This window comes from Clarias gariepinus, chromosome 28, assembly GCF_024256425.1.
Source record: "Clarias gariepinus isolate MV-2021 ecotype Netherlands chromosome 28, CGAR_prim_01v2, whole genome shotgun sequence".
NCBI classification, from domain to species: Eukaryota; Metazoa; Chordata; class Actinopteri; order Siluriformes; family Clariidae; genus Clarias; species Clarias gariepinus.
Genome location: NC_071127.1, coordinates 17,604,670 through 17,628,777, shown reverse-complemented (window position 1 = coordinate 17,628,777; position 24,108 = coordinate 17,604,670). Strand labels below are relative to the sequence as shown.

At 40.5% G+C, this 24,108-nt stretch overlaps 1 protein-coding gene across 2 annotated transcripts; it reads left to right on the top strand.

Moving 5' to 3' along the window:
• Positions 1-1,603: 1,603 nt before the first annotated feature.
• scamp3 (secretory carrier membrane protein 3) lies at positions 1,604-15,074 on the top strand. 2 transcript variants are annotated; one of them, XM_053490092.1, is made up of 10 exons: positions 1,609-1,729; positions 1,797-1,869; positions 2,028-2,099; positions 7,365-7,493; positions 8,659-8,782; positions 9,506-9,634; positions 10,484-10,643; positions 11,748-11,849; positions 11,956-12,073; positions 13,985-15,074. In XM_053490092.1, the coding sequence occupies exons 2-10, from the start codon at positions 1,816-1,818 to the stop codon at positions 14,132-14,134; spliced, it is 1,038 nt and encodes a 345-aa protein (XP_053346067.1). In that variant the 5' UTR covers positions 1,609-1,729; positions 1,797-1,815; the 3' UTR covers positions 14,135-15,074. The 2 variants fall into 2 exon arrangements, with proteins under 2 accessions (XP_053346066.1, XP_053346067.1); XM_053490091.1 differs by having other exon boundaries at positions 1,604-1,869.
• The last annotated feature ends 9,034 nt before the right edge of the window (positions 15,075-24,108 follow it).

Genomic DNA, 24,108 nt, shown 5'->3' with positions numbered 1-24,108 from the left:
AAGTTTTTAAATTGTTTAAACAACCAACTGAACACCTTCATAATCACCTCCAATAATTCTGACTACATGAAAGATATGTGCATTCAAACCTGAATGTTGAAAATGAATGCTCAGAATTAGCTTTATCTTCTTATACAGGTAGTCCCCGACTTACAAACATTCAAGTTATGATTTTCCAGAGATATGAACGGACCGCGGTTCTACTTCTGGTTTAATCACAGAACTACCTCACGTGTACTGTACATAAATTAGACACTGCAGTGCGCAGATACCAATATTTACAATTATTTACAATATTGTCAGTGTGTATGTGAATGCATAAAATGTCTAAAGTTCTGTATATCGTATGTGTGTGCAGGCGAAATGAGACGGCCTCACCGGTTTCAATGAATCAGTCTGGGAGCACAATGATAGAAAATGTCTGTCCTGTAAAGCTGTCCTGATGGCGAATTATCCTATTTTCGGGAAATCCCTGAGAGGACAGAGTTCACAGTCCAATACAGTGGAAAACAGCTGGATTGGTATGCTTTACATTGTATATTCGTGTCAAAGGCGTATATGATTCACTTTGTCCGACTTGTCAGTTTACTCTCAGTTGAGAGGGTTTTGGGTCCACTGCTTTTTAAGTAATTGTGAAGCACATATAGTTTTTAATGAGTTTTATTTTGCTGATAGCTCGCGTCAAGTCACCGTAACTGATAAGAAGTGTTTGGCATTTTGACGGCACGGACACATGGAGGGCTGGGACAAGCTGAAATGTTTATATATATATATATATATATATATATATATATATATATATATATATATGATTTATATAAATCATGCAAATACACTACCAGTGCGTAGTGGCCTTGTACACCCCTGGTAGTGTAGCAATTTGACCTTACACCTCCAGGATTGAGGGTTCGATTCATGCCTCATAGGCTAATTCATCATCTTCTTATCTTTACCATTTTATCCTGTATGGAGTAACGGAGGCCATGGAGCCTATCCCACGAGGTGGTATACACCCTGGATGCAGTGCCAATCCATTAGGATTATACGAATTGCTATTTCCAAATTTCCCAAAGTGTGCCTGTAAGTGTGTGTGTGTGTGTGTGCCCTGTGATGGATTGGCACCCTGTCCAGGGTGTAGCCCTGTATGGAGAATTAACAGTATGGAAGATGAATTATTGAATGAATAAAATAATTTTATTGTCGTTGGTCCTTCCTCAAAAAAAAAAGGGGGTAAATAATCTTACTGCAGGCTACTTTGAAGTGACATTTGGACATTTACCTCCTAGAATCAGCCTCCACCAGGCCTCCATTTTAGGACGTGAACTGTTGCGACACAAACGCGCGCGCGCGCACGCGCTACGCCTCTTCCTCCAGATTCTCAGAACCGTCTCCGCTCGCGCGCGCTCCAGCTCCAGTTCTCTAGACTCTCTCCTTACGTAAACGACGCACGCGTTCTTCCGACCAATCAGATCCGAGCCTACAGATTACGTCAGTACTACTGCTGATCCTGCTGCGGCGGCTGCTGCTGCCGCTGCAGCTGCCGAGAGACACGCCCTCGCTCGCTGCTCACGTGCTCCGTAGCTGCAGTCACATGACTGTGCACTTCCGTGTTCCGGTCTTTCCTGCGATACGACAGAACAACAACACTGTAATGCTGTTCGGCGTTAAACGCACCGCGTTGAGAGGATAGAGAGGATAAATAAACACGCCTCAGACGCAAACAAGACGAGTGAGTTTTATTGACACGGAGGAATCTCTGTTAAAACACGTAAAAACACGTTTTCTCTGATCTCTAGTGCTAGGAACTGATCAGACATGTCCAAGTACACAAGTTTCCCTGAACCCAGTGAGGACCACAACCCATTCCAGGTGATTATTATTATTATTATTATTATTATTATTATTATTATTGTTATTCCTGAGTGTAGAATTTTTTCTTTTAATAAGGGTTAATCTTTGATCTCTCTTGCTCTCTATCTTTGTGTGTGTGTGTGTGTGTGTGTGTGGTTTTTTGAAATCTTCTACAGGATCCCTCAGTGACCCAACACAGCAGCTCAGACTACCCCACATTGGACCTCTACAATCCCTTCGACAACAAGGTAAAGAGGAGAAATCGCACATCTCATACACCATATGGTGGCTCAGTGATGGGTTTCTTGCTTCATCGATTCCCACCCAATGCCCAAACTCCAGCCACTGAATGCAATGCCGGTCTCAAGCCCTAATAAATCGTGAGGGTTGCGTCAGGAAGGATATCCGGCGTAAAAACCTGCGCCTAAGTTGATGTCCGGATCGTATGGTCCGCTGTGCTGACCCCTTGAAACTTCGGGGCAGCTGAAAGACTAACAGCAACCCCATGATTTTAAAGATCGACTAATCTTTCTCCAGTATCACTAACGCCTCCTTTAAATAATGCATGATCACCACACAAAACCAGGCTTTTTTGCGGTCGATTTTTTTTTTTTGTTTACTGGTTTGTGTATTTAGTCATCCAATGACCAAACCCCAGCCACTGGATTCAGTGCCGGTCCCAAGCCTGGATAAATCCGGTGTAAAAACCTGTGCCAAAGTTGATGTGCTGATCGGATGGCCCCAGGTTCAAACTCCACGACCACCAAGTTGCTACTTGTGGGCTCTTGAGCAAGGCTCTTAACCCTCAACTGGTCAGATGTATAATGAGATAAAAATGTAAGTCTCTCTGGATAAGGGTGTCTGCTAAATGTAAGGTAACTTTAACTCTAGAGGACTATTATCACGATTATTAATGCAAAAAATGATTCTCCACACAAACATGACTAAATTTCGTTGTTGGTCTTTGCTTTGGTCCTGTTGGATGCTCCCCTCGAGTGGATCGTCACAGCGGACCATCCAATCCGCACAACAGCTTGGCACAGGTTTTACTCCGGATACCCTTCCCATCCTGATGCAACCCTCCCATTTTATCCGGGCTTTGAAACGGCGCTGCATTCAGTCAGCTGGGGTTTGGGCATCGGGTAGGAATCAAACCCGGACCTACCGCATGGCAGCCGAGAAACCTGGACACTGTGCATGCTCCTGAATAAACGTCCATAATAATCAATCTTATGCAGATTATTTTGTGCAGATCTCAGGTTATTTTTTAATCTTTCGAATTTTTGAAGCTTTACAATCAGGGTTGTTTTCAAATTTTATTCACGGAGCGCTTTTATTGGTGGTCATTGGTGCAAAGCGGCGATACAGTATCAAAAGAACAATTAATAGAAATAATGAGTACACTACTGCTCAAAAGTTTGGTATCACTTGTAAATTTCTTTGTTTTTGTTTAGTGATTTATTTTTTACATTGTACAATAATAATGAGGATTTTAAAACCACACATATACAGTTAGGTAATTATGTAACAACAACATAAATTGTTGTTATTTTAGCAGCTGATCTGGACCAGTTCTTGCCAGAACAGTTTTTGTCAAGTGCATTTGCAAAACCCAACAAGCATCATGATGAAACTGTCTCTCATGAAGACCTTCCCAGGAAAGCAAGACCAAAACGTACCTCTGCTGCAGAGGAGAAGTTCATTTAGAGTCACCAGTTACCTCAGGAATCACCAATTAACAACCAGCACCTCAGATTAGAGGCGTTATGAAGGATTTACAGAGCAGAAGTAGCAGATATACATCTCAATATCAACTGTTTAATGGAGCTTATCGCATATTATAAGATTGTCCCTGATGAGCAAGCCAAGGGCGATAGTGGAAAGATGACGGGTCCAGAGGGCAGATGACTTTCATAGGGCTCAGGTTATGACTTTGTGGATTTGATCTTTAAGTTGAACATTAATCTTGAACTTTAATCGTAGAAAGTGATGTTTGTTTTAAGATGCCTACCTGTTTGTCTCTGGGACCGCCCACCATCAGACCCAACAAGAACCTGACCTCTTTTAATATCAGGAAAGATTTCAGTTTTCATCTTGGGTCTGAAAAATAGCAGGCGAGAGTCACGATGCGGATTTGGTGCCTTTGTTTTTATCGTAAAACTACAGGGTTGTCTTTTTATTTCTTGCATGTTTGTACATGTGTCTGAATAATAGAGAAAGGCCATACTGACTCTTAAAAGAACAAAAAATTTTATTTCTTTGTGGTTATCTCAATAACACACCATATCTCAAGATGGCATATATTGTTTTCTTGGGATAATAAAAGTCCCCCCCCCCACACACACACACTTTGCAACTTAAACACCAAACTATTTTGCTCGTGATGTCGAAATGCATGATTATGCATGAATGTGTGCATCCGTTTTTTTCCTTTTTTTTTTTTTTACTGTAATCAGCGATTGACATAGGAGGAACTCGTCTGGGTGGCGACAGCGTTGCTGTCTCTAGTTGACTTTCTCAAATATCATTTCTCAGCATTTATAAAGGGAAACTATCTGTCTAGCTAGCCTTATGATTGTCAGTGCTACACTGTTTCCAGATTGATGTCTGCCACAAATTTACAAACAGTGTGACTGCAAAACAATCCCTGTTATCACCCAGATGAGACTGGGTTCCTTGTTAAGTCTGGGTTCTCTCCAGGTTTCTTGCTATTGCCGTTCTGGGGCAGTTTTCCCGCGACCGTCACCCTCGGCTTACTCGTCTGAGACCATCTGATTATTTTTATCCATTATGGACAGTGCAGAGATCCAGAACAATGTACATTTGAGAGACGGAGACGTCTCTGCCGTTACCGTTTCTTGTTGAAAAGATGTGCATTTAAGCATGCAGTGCTTAAATGACATGTCAGAGTCAAGACCATGTCCTGAACACTGTCTAACTACATCGTGTAAATGAGGAATTTGGTGATAGAGAGCTTGTGTTTTAAGCTTGTGTGGGTTTAGTACAGACCTGAGACTTAATTGGTGTTGGGCAAAGTACAAAAAGAAGTCCTCTCTTAAACAAGAGAACTCAACCTCAAATTTACTTAAGTTTCAAAAGTACAGGGCTTGTTTTAGCTCAAAGTCTCCTTCCTCCCTCAACCCCGATTGTGAAAATTTTTATCGCTTTCATCGCTTCTGTATTCCACAGGTCTGCTTCTCATTTTAAACACCTGTTATGTTAAGTGTCTCAAAGGAAAGGGAAAGTCATCTAGTTACCATAATAGTCAGCAGATTGGTCAAATTCCCACTTCGGGCCGAGTTTTAGTACAGAGTCAGTTTTAATGCAGGCCGAGTTTTAGTACGGAGCCTAGTTTTAATGCAGGGCCGAGTTTTAGTACAGACCTTAGTATTAATACAGGGCTGAGTTTAAGTACAGAGCCTAGATTTAATGCAGGGCCGAGTTTTAGTACAGACCTTAGTATTAATACAGGGCTGAGTTTTAGTACAGAGCCTAGTTTTAATGCAGCGCTGAGTTTTAGTACGGAGCCTAGTTTTAATGCAGGGCAGAGTTTTAATGCAAGGCCGAGTTTTAGTACAGACCTTAGTATTAATACAGGGCTGAGGTTTAGTACAGAGCCTAGATTTAATGCAGGGCCGAGTTTTAGTACAGAGCCTAGATTTAATGCAGGGCCGAGTTTTAGTACGGAGCCTAGTTTTAATGCAGGGCTGAGTTTTAGTACAGAGCCTAGTTTTAATGCAGGGCCGAGTTTTAGTACAGACCTTAGTATTAATACAGGGCCGAGTTTTAGTACGGAGCCTAGTTCTAATGCAGGGCCGAGTTTTAGTACAGAGCCTAGTTTTAATGCAGGGCAGAGTTTTAATGCAGGGCCGAGTTTTAGTACAGACCTTAGTATTAATACAGGGCTGAGTTTTAGTACAGAGCCTAGTTTTAATGCAGAGCCGAGTTTTAGTACAGACCTTAGTATTAATACAGGGCTGAGGTTTAGTACAGAGCCTAGATTTAATGCAGGGCCGAGTTTTAGTACAGAGCCCAGTTTTAATGCAGGGCCGAGTTTTAGTACGGAGCCTAGTTTTAATGCAGGGCCGAGTTTTAGTACAGACCTTAGTATTAATGCAGGGCCGAGTTTTAGTACGGAGCCTAGTTCTAATGCAGGGCCGAGTTTTAGTACGGAGCCTAGTTTTAATGCAGGGCAGAGTTTTAATGCAGGGCCGAGTTTTAGTACAGACCTTAGTATTAATACAGGGCCGAGTTTTAGTACAGAGCCTAGTTCTAATGCAGGGCCGAGTTTTAGTACACCGCCTAGTTTTAATGCAGGGCCGAGTTTTAGTACAGACCTTAGTATTAATACAGGGCCGAGTTTTAGTACAGAGCCTAGTTCTAATGCAGGGCCGAGTTTTAGTACACCGCCTAGTTTTAATGCAGGGCCGAGTTTTAGTACAGACCTTAGTATTAATACAGGGCTGAGGTTTAGTACAGAGCCTAGATTTAATGCAGGGCCGAGTTTTAGTACAGAGCCTAGTTTTATTGCAGGTCTGAGTTTTAGTACAGAGCCTAGTTTTAATGCAGGGCAGAGGTTTAGTACAGAGCCTAGTTTTAATGCAGGGCAGAGGTTTAGTACAGATCTTTAGAAGTTTTAATGCAGGGATGAATTTTAACACAGTGGTTAGTATAAATGCAGGGCAGAGTTTTAATTCTGATTTTAGTTTAGATACAGACCTTAGTTTTAATACAGACCTTAGTTTTAATACAGAACATAGTTTCAATACAGAACATAGTTTTATTACAGACTTTAGTTTACATACAGACCTTACTTTTAATGCAGTAAAATGCCTTTTATTCAGAACATAGTTTTAATACAGAGTTTAGTTTTAATCCAGGGCCGTGTTTAACACAGGACAGAGTATTATTACGAGGCTGACCTTTATTATGGAGACCAGTAAAGGTTAATGCTCTGGATGCATGCTCTGATCGTGTCTAATTTGATCATGCTAATAGAGATGACGCACCACATCTATGCTCAACATGAATCATGTCAGAGTTGTATTACAAAAACACGAGCTACATCATAAGCAGCGATGTGTATATGGGAAATGACGACTTCGGTAGGATAATAGCGATCAGTATTATCAGCGGTCCCATTAGTCATTTCTTCCTGCACATTTGTATCATTCGGTTAATGTTTCAGGCCGAATGTGACGCGTCTCACAGCTCATGTTAAACATGTACAGTAGGCTCCCTGAGTAGCTTCGGTAAAATCTGTGTCTTATCATTAATCATTGTAGTGTTTCACTTAATGAATTGTAACAGCATGTGTCCTATTATTATATGACATCATTCCGTTAAACATGTCATTTATACTCTGATAAATGTATATCAGATGCCTGACAGTATATTAGAAACACATCTACTCATGACTGTGTATTAACAGTAAATCCCGGATGATGTTGATTCACTTCGTAATCATATTGATTTAGTATAATAATTCTTCTTATTTATTTTGTATATTACAGCCTCCGCCTCCTTATCAGGCCACGCCTCCAACATTACCACCGACCGCACCACCGACCCTCCCGCCTCAGACCCTGCCTACCAGGACTACACCCACAGAACCCAGGAATTATGGATCCTACAGCACACAGGTGTGTGTGTGTGTGTTTTTTTTTTGTTTTTTTTTTTTTATTCAACATGGCCATGGACGGTAGACACAGCGCTACTTTTTACTTTTAAATAAGTTACACGTGAAAAAGTATTTACCCCCGATTGAAAATTTTTAATATTCCACAAAGGAAACCAAAGTAAATACAAAATGCAATAAAAAAAATTATATGTGAAAAGGTGATTGCCCCCTAATAAGATAACCTAATAACTGGTTGTGACAACGACCCTTGGCGGCAACAACTGCAGTCAAGCATTTGCAATAACTGGTTAATCTTTGACATCGCTGTGGAGGAATTTTGGCCCGCTTTTCTATGCGGAATTGTTATAAATCAGCCACATTAAAGGGTTTGCAAGCATGAACAGCCTGTTTAAGGATCTCAATCGGATTTTTGTTGGACTTTGACTAGGCCGCTCCAAAATGTTATTTTATTTTTATAAAGCAATTCAGAGGTGGACTTGCTAGTTGTTGTGTTTCGGGTCATTATCTTTCTGCATAACCGAAGCGCATTTGAGCTTAAGGTCATAAACTGATGGCCAGGTTTCTGGTAGAACGCAGACTTCATGGTTCCATCAATGGCAAGTCGCCCAGATCCTGAAGTTGCAAAGCTGCATTTCGTATTTACTCAGGTTATCTTTGTGTATTGTTTCTGTAACACGCAGGTCTCAGAGCTTCTCCAGCTGACATGGCCTTCAGATAATGACATTTTTAACCCTAAATCCCTTTATTTCACTCCTCGTCCGAATGTGCTGTTCTGTTGTCTATGTAAATGAGCTACTGCTGAGCCACGCCTCAGAAAACTGCACAGCTAAAAAACAACCTGAAGGAGGAGTACTTATATGATGTCACAATAGGAGAAAAAAAAATGCTTGTTTAAGCCCCTGGCTAATACAAAAAAAAAACCCAAAAAACAGAGAATGTATTTATGAATTACAAAAATGTTTAATAGCTCCCCATTAAGATTGCACATAATCTAGGAAGAGCTTTATCATTGTAAGCTTTTTCAGCTTTTTTTTTGCGGACGCATCGAGTTTAACAGATAAATCAGCATCCTAGCACTCCGCTCTATAGTCATGTACGATACAGCAACATTGTTTACAACACAGTGCAATCAGTTAAGTGGCTTCTTTAATTTCGTTTTCTCGAAGCAATCTGCAGTGAACGCCACAACAGCCGACTTGCTGAAGAAGCAGGAGGAGTTGGAGAGGAAAGCGAAGGAGCTGGAGAGGCGGGAGAGAGAGCTCGACTCCCAGAGCCGTAGCACCGGAGCTTGTGAGTGAACTACACGAGTCAGATGGACGGACGTGCACGGACGACTCCGGCAGATAGTTTCGTTAAACACAATGCTTGAGCTTTCACTTTTCGTTTTTCTTAGTCTAACAGATTGAAATATTTGTGTAGTCATGTGACTTTCAGCCTCACATCAAGGCGTCATAGAAAAGAATACAGAAAAATTGTTTATTCTTTCTGCAGCTTTGTCTTTAATTTAAATTTAGTTTATCAAAGTATTTCCTCAACCTTGCTCTTGGACATCCCCTTTTACATTTTAGTCTTTTCACCAAAGCGAAAGTGATAGAGCATGGAAAACACTAGAATATACTGTACGTACACTACCGCTTAAAAGTTTAGGTTTACTTTCTAATTCCATGGTTGTTCCTGATTTTATTTATTGTTTTTTATTTATTGATTTTATTTTATGATATCATGATGTGTCTGCTACTTATACACTGTAAAGCCTTCATAATGGCTCTAATCTGAGGTAGGTTTTGGTCTTGGTTTCCTGGAATGGTCTTCCTGAGAGCCAAATTTGCAAGCGATCCCAAACATTTGAGCGGTAGTGTATATTTGGGCCAGATGATCCCCTAGGACCAAAGTCAGAACCCGCTGTTTTAACAGACCATCACTTGTTAGTCTCTTTGGATAAAGTGAATAATATCTTGATGTTTTTTTTCTACAATGTTGAATGACATTTAGTAACTCTGTTTTTCGTCTAAGCCTCCCAGAAGAATTGGCCTCCGTTGCCATCTTTCTGTCCGGTGGGCCCGTGCTTCTATCATGACATTAACGTGGAGATCAGTCAGAGCTTTCAGCGCATCGTCACCAATGTGTACTACTTCTGGATGGGTACGTATCACCCTGTTTGTTGACGCATGGACTAATGTGTCTGACGGGCCATGTTGTAAAGGTTTAATACCAAATACTAATACTTGGCTGTCCTGATGGTGAATAATCCTAATTTCTGAAAATCCTCAACAAAACAGTGTTTACAGTCCAATACAGTGGAAAACAGCTCTGAGACGAAATGGCGTCCGGGATTCCCCTCGCGATTTAAAGGCGCAGAGACAACACTTACATTTTACGCGAGATTAATTTCCTTAGGCACGATTACGGTTTTTGGCCACATGATGGCAGTGTGGGGACAGAGATTTTTAGTCAGGTGGATTGGTATGCTTTACGTTGTACATTCGCGTCAAAGGCGTATAAAGGGGGTTGGGATGTCATCACGGACATACGGTCTTCTTTAAACTATTTGCACCTCTCACGTGTTTTACTGCGGCTTAAAGTCGGTGCTCTGGAAATGAATTACATGGTCATTTACCAAAGATTTCATGATATCGTTTGATAATAATGCGGTGAATAGATTTTTTTTATTTAGTTTAAAATAATATTTTAGTATTTATATTTTCCTTATGGAATATAATGTATAAATCTTACGTTTTGCTCTGTGAGGAATTGATATTAATGCTTGCAGTAACCTATTTTCACCACTAGATGTCAAAATGTCACATTCACTTTTAATATTTAAAATATTCTTTATAATCAATTTAACTCCTACTTTAAGATGAATGCCTAAATTTCAGAATTCATGATTAATTAAAGAACTGACTGCTTAAAACTTGCTGTATTTATAAGTTTGCCTTTTGTTATTCTGTCCTTTTTTTTTTTTATTATTATTTTGGTTCCTCCATAAAGGTACAGCTTGCACTCTGGCCTTCAATGTCCTCTCCTGCCTTGCTCTGTTTTGTGTGGACACGGATAAAGGTGTAGACTTCGGCCTGGCCATCCTCTGGATTCTGCTCTTCACGCCCTGCTCCTTCGTCTGTTGGTACAGGCCTGTGTATAAAGCGTTCAGGTACAAACCAGTACTTAGTCCGTCTGCCTGACACCCTGGTCATGAGCCGTCTGCATCTCAGACAGTGAATACAGTAGCAGAGAGAGAGTGCCTTGCACATTTTATAGTGTTATACAAATCTGTCGGGACATTAATATATATTTAAAAATAATTTAAAACACAAAAACTTTTGAGTGCGTAAGTGTACACTTCTATTACTAGAGCCATTAAATTGGTTCTAGTGCAAACCACTGCAGAAGTTGAGAAGTTACTGTCGACTTTTGTGCAGTTAAAGCACTATACAAGGGGCGTTCAAGTCAAAACGGGACTTTAAATTGTACAGAATAACAAACACTGATATGAGAGTAAACCTCTTATCCTGCTACACTAATGTACTTATCCCAGTGCTTGGGTCCCATCAAGGTAGAAAGTTTTCTCATCACGCCGGAGCCATTAATGAGAAATGCCTGATTCACGTCGAAAACGCTGGCCTCCCAGGAATTCCTTAAATGTCCCAAACATGTGGAAATGTCTCAGAGCAAGGTCAGGACCGTACGGGAGATGTTGGCGATAACTACCAGCCGAGTTCCTGTAACGCTCCCGTGACGTACGGCCTTCTTTAAAACAATTGCACCGTTTAAATGTCTTACTGTGAGTAAGAGTCTCATCGCCGTGCTTGAAGTCTCCTCTAAATGTCAATCACTTTCATTACCCAGAAATTTCATCACAAGTCCTGGTTTGACTCGAACGCCCCTCGTACATTTGTTCCTGGACAGTCACAAAGATTGATAAAGAGCAAAAAAAAATATTTTTAATTCTAAAAGACAACGTGCTACCGGAGCAATTTTTGAATTTGTAAAATAACATTCACAGAGCATTCACATAAGGTCATACTTTTGCTTCTCTAACTAATGCACTTCTGGTCTACCTCGTCCTGGAATTTGACTGGGTAAGCCTCCATTGGTCCATGTTGTGTCATATTCTGTCATTTTTCAAGTTTAGAGGGGAGGGAATACTTCTGCACACCACTGTAATGTTATTTAAAGTAGGAAAAGCTGCTCATATTGTACAACATTTCCTAGAATTAGTTTAAGACAATGTGTGGATCTCTCTGTTTCTCCTCAGGAGCGATAGTTCCTTCAACTTCTTTGTCTTCTTCTTCATCTTCTTCGTCCAAGTAGTGCTGTACGTCCTTATGACTATCGGCATTCCTGGCTGGGGCTTCAGGTGACACGGATATCTCATTAAAGGTCCTGAACTTTCCAGCGTCCGTCCCTCTCCCTCATCTCACTCTGGTCTTCTCTGTCTCTTGTCTTTCTCTGTGCTTCCGCAGCGGGTGGATAGTGAGCCTCGCCGCGCTGAAAAAGAGTACCGGAGTCGGGGTGATCATGCTCTTGAACGCTTTGGTCTTCACTGCTCAGGCTGCCATGGGAGTGGTTCTGCTCAAGAAGGTAGACTCAGATCCTGTCTTTCTTTCTTTTCTTTTTTTCTCTCTGCTTAACAAACTGTGTGTTCAAACACCTTTCAGCATTAACATTTCTCCGAACACCCCATGTGCATCAATGAGCCCTGGCCCCCCATGATCCTGTCTCCGGTCTTCCTTCTTTGAAGCACTTTTGGTACATCCTGACCACTGTAGATGGGGAACATCTCACAAGAGCTGCTGTTTTAGAGTTGCTCTAGCCATCACAATTCGGCCCTTGTCAAAGTCGATCAAATTCCTTACATTCGGCCACTTTAGGAACAAAATGTTCACCAGTTGCATCATATCATATCGCTACCACTCCCAGGTGTCACTGTAACGAGAGAACCAATGTTATTCACATCACCTGTTGCCGATCATGGCGTTATGGCTGATTGATGTATGGTTGAGGATAAAGGTTTAAATAAGCCAACGCTAACACATTTCATATTATTTCTGTGGTCAATCAGTTCAAGGCACGTTTATTTAATCTTTAATTCGATCAAATTGTTATTGTAAGATCGATGGTCTTATGGAGAATTGGTATTTTTATTTTATTGAGAAAATAAGGAAAAGAATAAGTTTTAAGGATGGAGGGAGGAAAGAAGTGAGGATGTGCACGTGCAGGTCCGGAGAAAGGCTAAGATTCTTGCGAATTCCTGTCGGCCAGTGCTATAAGACGTCTTCATTGAGAGTGCACACTTTTAAAACCCCTGCTCTATTTTTGTCCTTATAACCGTATTTAAATCCCAGTCTGGTTCTTACCGAGAAGCAATTTCCAAACAACCGACGATACCATGAAGCATCTGCGCAAACAACTGTGTGCAAATATAAAGATCTTGGGAATTCCCCTTTGTTGCTGTCGATGGTGTCCCGCTGCGCTACAGAATGTTTATGGAGATGACACCATTAACAAGAGCGGTGTGCACAGACGGAGTAAGAAGTTTAAAGGAGAAGAAACCAACATTCAAGACAAAGAGGATTTTAATAAAAGAGGATTTGAGAGTTGGGTTCAAAATGGCACAAAGGCTTCACTTATCAAGTCGTACATTTGTATAGAGAGACTTACTTTACCAACACGTGCAAATCAAACCTCCTTTTTCAGGTAATAAAAAAAGTTACACCCACTTTCCTATGCATAACTTTCGGTAAAACTTTTATAACGTTGACTGAAGCTCGAGGCACATGTTCAGTGTTAACATATTGTATCAAGAAGGGAACGTATAGTGACATCGAATAAGATTTTTTTTGTCTGTCCAACTTGGCCAATTTAGATTTCACATAAAAAGATCTAAACCTGAAATTGTGTTTTATACTATAATGTAAAATTGTTACGATATTGCAACGTGAATTTGACACGGTTACGGACACTACCGTTTTGCTTTATAAGCTTTTACGGACAAAAAAAACAATTAAAGCAACAATATTTACAGGTCATATGCTTCTAGAAGCTTACACCAATTTTAGCATCAATACTTAAAGAAATATGAATCATTTACATTTTAACCTATAACGCATTTTTGGGGCACATTTTAAATCATCTCTTTAAAAACGTCAAAATGTTAAAAAAATTAAATAAAATCAGCACCAATACTTTGTTTTGTGCGCACACAAACATCTAGGATGTTGTAACGGTTCTCAGCATGCGACGAGCCATGATTCGTGCTTAAACAGTCGAGCCCTGAAGCCGTGCGCCTTTTTTAATGTCCTCTTCAGTTAGGAAAAGCAGCTACCGAACGATAGCCTCGACTCATGCAAAGTAGAGTAACATTCAGTCAGCTTGTCTCATTTCCCTATCTGCCTTAATCGCCCGCAGTAAAGACTCAAGCCCTCTCGTTTGCATGATGTCTTTGCTTGAACGGTCACTCCTTCACTGCGCTCTTTTATCTCCCTCGCCCAGGTTCACTCTCTCTACAGGCAGACCGGCGCCAGTTTCCAGAAGGCCCAGGCGGAGTTTACCACGGGAGTGCTTTCAAACGACGCCGTGCGCCAAGCCGCCGTGAACGCCACCGCCACGGCGGCGCAAGGAGCCTTCACCGGGGCACATTAGAGCGAAACGAGGGATGGTGGGGGGAATGGAGAATGAGTACGAGCACCCCCTTACAAAAACAAACAAACAAAAAAAAATAATAATTCTACAGGTATAGAGAGATGTCTGTATATTTTGCTACTTGCAGTCTGACACTGTTACAAACTAGACGCTTGGGTGATACAAGAGATCAAGGCAAAATAAATAAAACATTTTCCTTTATAATTAGGCTTGTTTATCATAATCGCGACATCTCGGCTGTCATTTCTGATAGATAGTCTAAGAGTCAGTAAGTTTTGTTTCTTATTGATGACTCGTATCGTGACTAATAGGAAATGAAGGAATGCACTGCCAAATAGATTCAACTGCACCACACAGGCATCTCTCTCTTTCTTTTGTTAGAATGTAAATGCTGTGTAAATGGCAACAAAAAAAAAATCAATGACTCAGATCTGACTCAATCAAGCAAAAGTCCAAAAACACACATGATAAAATAAAACGGTTATCTCCTTACCACTGTAGGACATGTAATCGCTTGTTAATCCGCCAGAATCATCAGAAATGGTATACGAGTCAAGTTCCAGTCATATCTCCACCACATCGTCTTCTTCGTAAGCCCCATTTCTGGGGTTGGGGGGGGGGATGGAACCCTATAGTAATGGTGCTCCCTGTAGGCAAGGAAACAAATGACTAGTGTATGCTTTTAAAAACTGATATTAGATCATATAAAAGTTGCTTCATGGTCTCGCTGTGTAATCTAATACCATGTGCCAAACTTCCCTAGACTCTGTAGACAAATCTGCAAGGAGAAAGATGAATTATTTTAAGCTCTTGTCTACAAACAGGGTTATTTGTAAAAGATTAGTCGCTTCATTCGAGTGTGACGCTGCGGCTCGCTCCTCACGCCTTACACTTCCAAGATTTTGTTTGCTCTGCATGCCAGATAATTTTTTTTTATTTTATTTTTTTTTACCCCAGTCTACCTTGACGTTAATAGACGTAGCCGCGTTTTAAACCATGTCTGCCCTCTCGAGACAGTTCATTACTTACCGACATAAAACTGTAAATTGTACATATCGCCAATTCTGAATTAACCGCCTAGCTTTTTCACTGTGTCGTCGTGAGAGTGAAACACTTCCAGACTGTTAAGAGTGAAGCAACCTGTCGACGCCCATCATCATAACTATATTCAGTGAATTTTTTGTTGTTGTTGTTGTTGTTGTTTTGTATGGAAATGTGTAAATGCTACCTAACCGTCTAAACATTCTGTGCTCTTCTATTGTTTTCCTCTGATCTCCAGTTTTGTTTTGTTTTTTGCACATTGCCAAATGTATTTATCCAAGTATGTGTAATTTTTGTTTTTTTCAGATTTTTTATATATATACTACTAGACTATATATACTTTCTCCAACGCACTTGATTTAAGCCTGTCTGTTTTTGATATATGTATGTTGTGAGATCAGGTGAACACTAAAAATGTGCTGCTTGTCATGTTTGTCCGTGTTGTTTATTTGTTTTAATAAAAATTAATACATTTGCCTCAAAGCATTGGAGCTTTCTTTATATTATCTCTGTAGGATTTTTCCATATGGATTATAAGATTATTTCTTAGAATAACTAGTTCCTTGATCAAAGTGCTGTTCGTCATGTCCGGACTCAGGAAATCCTTCGTTCCCAGGGCCGTGCGCTGCTTTAGCACCTCTTGACGTGATTGAGATTTTTGGTCGTTTTTTTTGGTCGATTTTTGGTTTGTTCTTCAGCCACTACTCACTCTTAGTTATTCATGTAGTTTTCCTTTCATAACAGACTTATACCATTCATCATGTACCCTCATCTACATCGAGCTTCATTATCTCATTCATGCATCACTCACTTTGGGCATTGCTGTCACTTTTAATTTGCCATGTCACAGTTTTTGCACATCTCAATTTGCACTGATTATACAAGCTTATTCGCTTTTATTTTGCACATATTCACCTCACAATTTAGAAACACCAAATAGTGTAAACTGCATGTCTTTGGACTATGGGAGGAAACCCACCAAGCACGGGGAGAACATGCAAACTCCACGTACACAGATTTCCAAGATGGGAATCAGACCCTGACCCTGATGTTAACCACTATACCACCCTACCGTTGACTGAAGTCACTACTAATGTAATCATATGCAGTCACCATTGAGGGACCACAAGTTAGACAAATTGCTAGCCGTATACATGACGTAATTACATAAAACTGTGTTTTGTCATTAAAAAAATCATTTACAGATTGTGAAATCTGCTTTTTCTACGGCGGGGAATAAAATCCTATTTTTACACTTTCTGGATTTTTTCTTTTTTTTGTAATAATAATACTGTAGTAATAATAGTAATTATCATTATTATTAGTTTGTTTTTTGTTGTTTTATTGCTTTCTAAGCTCCAATTTAGTCTGCCTAACAAAGCCCTTTTAAGTATTTTACATTCCAACATAACATTCATACAGGAAATACTTTACTGTAGTGGGTGTTAAGTTAACCTAATAAAGTCCAAATTTATACTGGTGCCAGAAAAGAAAGAAATAGCGTGAGTGGTAATAGGCAGGCACGGGAAACACGTCAGATTTTGACAGCTGAACTACTGTCATCCGTCGGTTTAAGCCGATGGTTAACCGCAATGATCTATGACTTTATGCCAGCAGTCACTTCTGTAGGGGAACCCAGTCACTACACACTGTGGGCAATTTGGAAACGCCAATCATCATTCTACGTTGTAGGTCTAACTGTCAGAGAAAACCAAAGTACCCACCAATCACCCAAGGGGGAAAACATGCAAACTCCATACACACAGACCAGAGGTGAGATTTGAATCTCCAACCTTGGGTATGTGAGGTGACTGCATACCACTAAAGCACCATGACTTAAACAATTTTTGTTTCTTGGGTCCTTGGCATCCCAACAAATTTAAAAGCTCTGTCCAAATTCACTCAACACGGCCATTTGGTAAGTTGTGGACGTTTAGACACAAGGCTTTTGCGTGTGATCTACACTAGACATTTCCGTATTACAGTAGGCATAGCAACTTGAGTTGTTGGACATTGAGTAGCATTGCATCTTGACATTTTCAGGGTCCGTAGTTAGATTCTGAATGCATGTCATTAACTCTATTTCTCCTAAATGTGTGCGTGTATATGAAGATGTGCGGATGGATGCTTGCAATGGATTAGCGTTCCATCCTGGCTGTACCTCAAAATAGGCTTTGGCTCCACCATGACCCTGGCCATGATCAACCGGTTGCTGGAATTGAATGAATGAAATTGCATGAAATTGGCAATGACTCAGTAGTTCAACCACACTATTGCTATTTCTTTCCTGGCTGTAAAGCTGAAGCGGAGCCCAAATTCTTTTTGTCCTTATACGTCTGAGTATAAAAATGGGTTGAATGTGTTGTCCAAGACGTGACGCCTTAGGCGTTAATGTGCAAACTGCTCATATTCAACTAATATTCAAGTTACAACCAACCGATTTGTGTTTGAGCCCTGCTGCTTGACAGTAAATTCTTAAGAATGTCATTAAAAATGGTTTAGAAATATAATTGAAGGGAAATATTGGAACCGCATGGATTACAGAAGGCAATCAGAAAAAGGAATTTTGAAGGAAAAGAACATTTCATGGCTCATGTCAATGACCTACTTGTGACTTGTATAACTGGATGTCGTAGATAAAATGCATTAAATAATCTATGTCACCTTAGTAATATGAAGGGGCTAGCGAGTTACTTGCGAGTAAAGCTGAGATGAAAGAAATTTCAGCGAAGTCATTTATTCATAGAAGAGTTGAGATGTTCAAAGCCAAAGAAGTTAATTGTCACATAGCGTTTCTCTTAGAATCCTGACACGTTGCAATTCTTGCAATTAGCACAATTAATTATTTCTCTGATTACACGGGCAAATTAATTTGGTAAATGAAAAGGGACGATTTAAAGAGCTGGAAACTAATGTGTTTTCATTGACAGCAATGAGATATGTGTGTGTCTCATTTGTTAAGAGACTGCGGAGAATGCGGTAATAAATAGCGATGCTCCCAACCACTAATAATATTTTGGTGACTGGCCCTCAACTGAGGTGATGTGGTCTAATCTGGTCCACTTTGAACACCTCTATCCCAAATCAAACATAAAATGCATTTGTTTTCACGTGATAATTGCCTGTAAAGTCTCAAGGCCCTAGACTTCAGTCCAACGCATCTAACCCACAGGCAAAGGTCGGAAACCTGTTAACCAGTTTAAAATCCTAAATATATTCAAGCTGGCACATGGTCCACCATGGGGCCCCAAGCCAGACATGGCCTTAAAGGAAGCAATGTGTAAGAGGCCAGCTTGACTGACAGGACGTTAAAACCCCTTGATCCTTTACTTCCCTGGCACCTCCTGTGGTCGAGGGTTCGATTCCTGCCTCAGGACCGTGCTTGGTGGGTGTTCTCTAGGTACCCTCCATCTGAAGACAGGCAGATTGGGCTAATTAGCCTTCCCCAAATTGCCTGTTGTTTGTGTCTGTATGTGTGTGTGTGTGTCCTGCAATGGGTTGGCACCCTGTCCAGTGTGCACCCTACCTTGGATCCAAAATCTTCTGGGATATGCTCCAGGCCCATAACAACCCTGTACAGGATAAGCAATATAAAAGATGAATGAATAAACAAATTATCTATGTCCAGTAATTTATTTACTCAGTGATGTTACCTTTGGGTCAGGAGTCAGCTTGCGGCCTGGTGAGTAATACAGCGGGCCATCACAACATTATCCAAATAGACTCATGCACAGTGGTGTCTCAAAAGTAGACCAAGGAGTGTTTTACTGCGACAATTTCCAGCTGTATGTTTTATTTCCACACAGCTGTTGCACAGGCCTCCTGGGACTTTCTCTGTAACACCACACCGTCCCCAACCAGTGATGGGTACGTTCATGCTGGCTGACTCTGTCCCATTGGGCTCTATTCTCAAGTGGACTCGTTTTGTAAGAAAAGCTGTGTCTCCACCAGAACTCCAACAGGACTACTGTTTTAACTGGTAAATATCCCTCCTTATCCGGGCTTAAGACAAATACACACACTCTGCCACTCATTTACACCCTACGAACGATTTGGAAACATCAATTAGCTTACCCTGCATGTCTGTGACACTCATATATTTAACTCGGGTGCTGTACATTTCTTCTGATCATCCTTGAGATGAAGAAGGTTCTACACCTTCATTTGAGTCCGACTGTGTTTGATTATACTGATTGGACTTGATTAGGAAAGCCACACACCTGTCTATATAAAACCTTACAGCTCACAATGCATGTTAGAGCAAATAAAAACCTGAGGTCAAAGGAACTCCCTGAAGAGCTCAGAGACTGAACTGTGGCAAGGCACAGATCTGGCCAATTTCTGCTGCTCTTAAGGTTCCTAAGAGTACAGTGGCCTCCATAATCCTTAAATGGAAGATGTTTGGGACGACCAGAAACCTTCCTAGAGCTGGCCGTCCGGCCAAACTGAGCTATTGGGGGAGAAGAGCCTTGGTGAGAGAGGTAAAGAAGAACATAAAGATCACTGTGGCTGAGCTCCAGAGATGCAGTCGGGAGATGGGAGAAAGTTGCAGAAAGTCAACCATCACTGCAGCCCTCCACCAGTCAGGGCTTTATGGCAGAGCGGCCCGACGGAAGCCTTAGTGCAAGACACATGTTGCATCTTTCCCAAAAATACGCATGGCTGTTTTAGATTAAAAGGGTGCGTCTACTAAATACTGAGCAAAGGGTCTGAATACCTAGGACCATGTGAAATGTCAAGAATTTTATTCTGTGTTTTTCTGTCAATATGGGGTGCTGTGTGTACATTAATGAGGGAAAAACTAACTTAAATGATTTTAATATAACAAAGAGTGAATGGGTTTAAATGGGTCTGAATACTTTCCATACCCACTGTTCGTTTAGGAAAGGATGCCAACCAGAGCCCCTTATTTTCTGTTGATGTTGATCCTCTTTAGGAGTCAACAATGGAACAATCCTAGGTATGGCAAATATCTGGCAAGGGTGAAACTATGATCAAGAATATGTTTCACCCAAGGTAAGGCTCAGACATTGCACTGGGGCAGTGCTGACCCTTAAGAACTCCCCAAATGTAGGAATTTAAACTACATAGTTTATGACAGTGAGGGACTGCAGGTTAAGGCTTTGGGTTACTGATCAGAAGGTCAGCAGTTCAAGCCCCAGGTCCATTAAACTGCGACTGTTGGGCTCTTGAGCAAGCCCCTCAACCCTTGCTGCTCCATGGGTGTCATACCATGGCTGACCCTGTGCTCTCACTCCAGCTTCCTAACAGGCTAGGTTATATGAGGAAAATCATTTTACTGTGCTGTAAAGAACATGTCACAAATAAAGGCTTTTTCTAATTTATTTGTGAGTAAATTAGGGGTCAAGGGCTGCAGAACCAATCACAGGCAACAGACTCCCAGATGCATAAGACATTTACCCATCATGGTAGCTGGGGACGGCTCACATGGTTACACCAAACTTCAGTGACTCAGCACACAAGCTGTTTTCCAGACTGCCATATGGACGATGTTACCAGGACACTCATTAATGGACAGAAACAAGCTGAAGAGCTCAGTGAAAGTCAATATCATGCTTTTTATGTGAAATATTGTTGTTTTTTTTTTTGGGGGGGGTTGGTTGAAATTCTATTTTCCATTCAGCCTTTGTCAGTTTGCTAGTCATAACCATGGCTGACACTAGACTCTGATAAACAAATCACAAATAAAATAATATAGGGATTCTGACTATCATACCGTGTTTCAGTTTTATTTATTTATTCGTTTATTTATTTATTTTCCGATCAGATTAGATGTACTTCATGCATTCTTGGAAGGCAATCTTAAAAAGACCTCTCATTTAATTTTATATAAGTCTTTGGTTCGTCCAGAATCAGTAGAACTACAGTATTCCTCATGTCCAGCCCTGCAGTCTGTTGGATCATCCATTTTCAGACACATAAATAGGTATAGTGTTGTACTTGATGATGCACTGGCAATTTTGTCCTCTTTTGTTAACAGTACAGTGCAAAGGTCTTAATCACCTCCTCCCCATTTCTTTTCATTTTGCCATATCTCCAAAGAGACAGATTTTCTGGTATTTTTCTGTAGTCTTGAGAAATAGCTCTCCAGACTTCCTGAAAGACTTTTTATTACCTTTCATTTTTTCGTCCATTCCTTGTACCTGAGCAGTTTCAGAGGAATGTTTTTATGACCTATGAATCATTCAAGCATAAAAAAACAGACCTGAACCAGTCAGAAACAGGTGATCAGGCCGGTGATTAGTATACTGGTGATGTTGAATAACGCTGAGTGGGTGGAACAGACGAGAGGGGAAATGAGGTTGCTGCTGAAGTTGTTACATAGAAAAGCAATTTTTAAAATTGTATTTTTAACCACTTTGCAGCTTGTCACAGTAAAACATTTCATTTAATATGAAGAAATAAGGGATTCATTTTAAGACTTTTGCGAAAAGGGTTAAAAGGCGAGTTTTATTCTTGAACATGGACTGGAATTAGTTAAAAGTACTTTTTGTAATACTAATCAACTATACCTAAGGATACTAAAGTAGTGCAATTTCTTGACTATTGTCCATCCCTAGGTATACACACTGACATTACAGCTTCATGTTACCTTGCCTGAGGTTTTTCCAGAGGAGTTTAAGCAATCAACAGCAACGTGCGCAACCAGACCCAGGGGGGTGTGTAAGAGCTAAATCCGTCAGTGAGAAGTGCTTCCGGTATGCACCATGCAGGATTAGTATGACTTATATACTGTGAGTACAGCCAGATCATTTCAAATGTTTTTGTATCACTATGCCCAGGACGTATTTTGACATACTGGAACGCTTTAGGGGCTGGGGTATACTGGCATTCAGTTTGAGAAGGTTATGACACTGGCATAAAAGTGGCAGATTGGTGCTTCATGTAGTGTAACTTCATGTAAAGTTTATGTAGCATAGGAAATGTTTACGGTTTAGAATAGACATTTGGATATAAAAATCATTCTAAACTCGCATAAAGGGCATGAACAAAGGTTATTTTGCAATTTTATTTAATTAGCAAGATTATATTCATTATCAGGCTTCAAAATTGGGTAAAAAAAATCATAAAATCATAAAAAAAAATCTGTAAAAAACATAAAGTGGAAGTTCTGATTCTTTAAAATCGACAGATAACTCGTCGCCAACTTGGGGAAGCCCCACTCCGGCCCCACTTGCACATTACAGGAACTCGGCTGTGAGTTATTGCCACATCCCCCGTACAATCCTGACGTCACTCCTAACCATTCCCATATGTTTGGGCCATTGAAGGAGTTCCTGGGAGGCCGGCGTTTCAAACGTGAAGAAAGCAGTCCAATCATGGTTCTGATTGTACTGAGAAAACGTTCTACCTTGATGCTATCCAAGCACTAGTGAAACACGATAAGTGCAGCAGGGGATTATAAAGAGAAATAAAGGGAGGTTTTACTAAAAGTCCTGCTTTGACTTGTATAATGTACTTATAGCCTTAACTTATATAAACTTACTTATGTACTTTAGCCTACTGAAAAAAGTTTTTTGCTGTATGTATGTATAGCATTAGCCTCATATTAGCATCACTACACCCTTAAAACAGTGAATGTCTCATCGTGTCACCAAAGAAACACAACACTACTGTGTGTATGAGTTCAGGTTCTAATGCAAATATTTAAACAGACTCAAAAGGTTGAACCAACACTGACCAACTATGTTGAAGTCCTGGAGGTTTTTCTAGTTGGTATTCACTTTGCATATGTTTTAAGACAAATGGACTTTTAATTATAAAACATGGCCTATAACTTACTGTAGGTTGAAAAAATACATTGGAATTTCCATCAGGTCACCTCCGGTCATTTATGTACTAGTATAATAGGATCATATCATAGCCATAGTGTTAAGGAAACCTGGTTAATAGGGGTAAGGGGGAGGGGGGGGGAGCATGGGTATGGGTTCATTGAGCATATTATTAGATTGTTGACGTCCTCGTGACATCTTTCTACTAGTTTCTTTGGCAATTGATAATCAAAACATTATTATTAGTAGTAGTAGTTGTTTTGCTTTTGATTAAACAAAAAAAGCTTAGGACTAAAATTCTAATATTAATAAATGGCATTTTCAGGTGCAGGTTTTGGTGTTTGTTGGGGTTTTTTTTGGACTAGAGTCCACTTGAAACACTATGATCTGGCTACAAAAACATGTTTTGTAAGTAATTATTTTGATTTTGATGACTCTCTCACCGGCCACAGCTGCTAGGCTGAGTTTCAGGCTGGAACAGACAAATATTATTCCAGACTTTCTACAAAAAAATGATATTTGCTGTTCCTAATAACGCAGCAGTTCCAGACTTGTAAATGCAGTCTCTCCTTCGCCGACCGTCCACTCACAGGTGTCTGATCCATTTGCTGAGACTACAGCATGTGCAATCTCTCTAGCTCTACTGCCGGAGGTTGCTCATTTCTTCTTCTTTTTTCTCAGTAACTGTCGCAACTCATTTTTGTCGGTGTCGATAATTACAGCCGGCTCTGTCGATCAGAACAATGGGCGGTGTGTTGGCTTCAATAGCTCCGTCTATGATAATTTCCCACAGTAGTCTCACCTTGCTATTGCTGAGATTTTGATCCGGCTTACACACGCCAAAGTATTCGCACCCCTTGAACTTTTCCACATTTTGTCACGTTACAACTACAAAGTAAATGTATTTTATTGGGATTTTATGTAATAGACCAACACATAATGGCACATCATAGTGAAGTGGAAGGTCTTTGTGTTGGTCTATCACATAAAATCGCAAATAAATACATTAATGTTTGTGGTTGTAATGTGACAAAATGGGTATGAATACTTTTGCACAAAAAAAAAGGGGTCGGGTTGCTGGCTTGACACCCGATTGTCATTCACACACTACAGGCAATTTGGGAACACCAATTAGCCTAA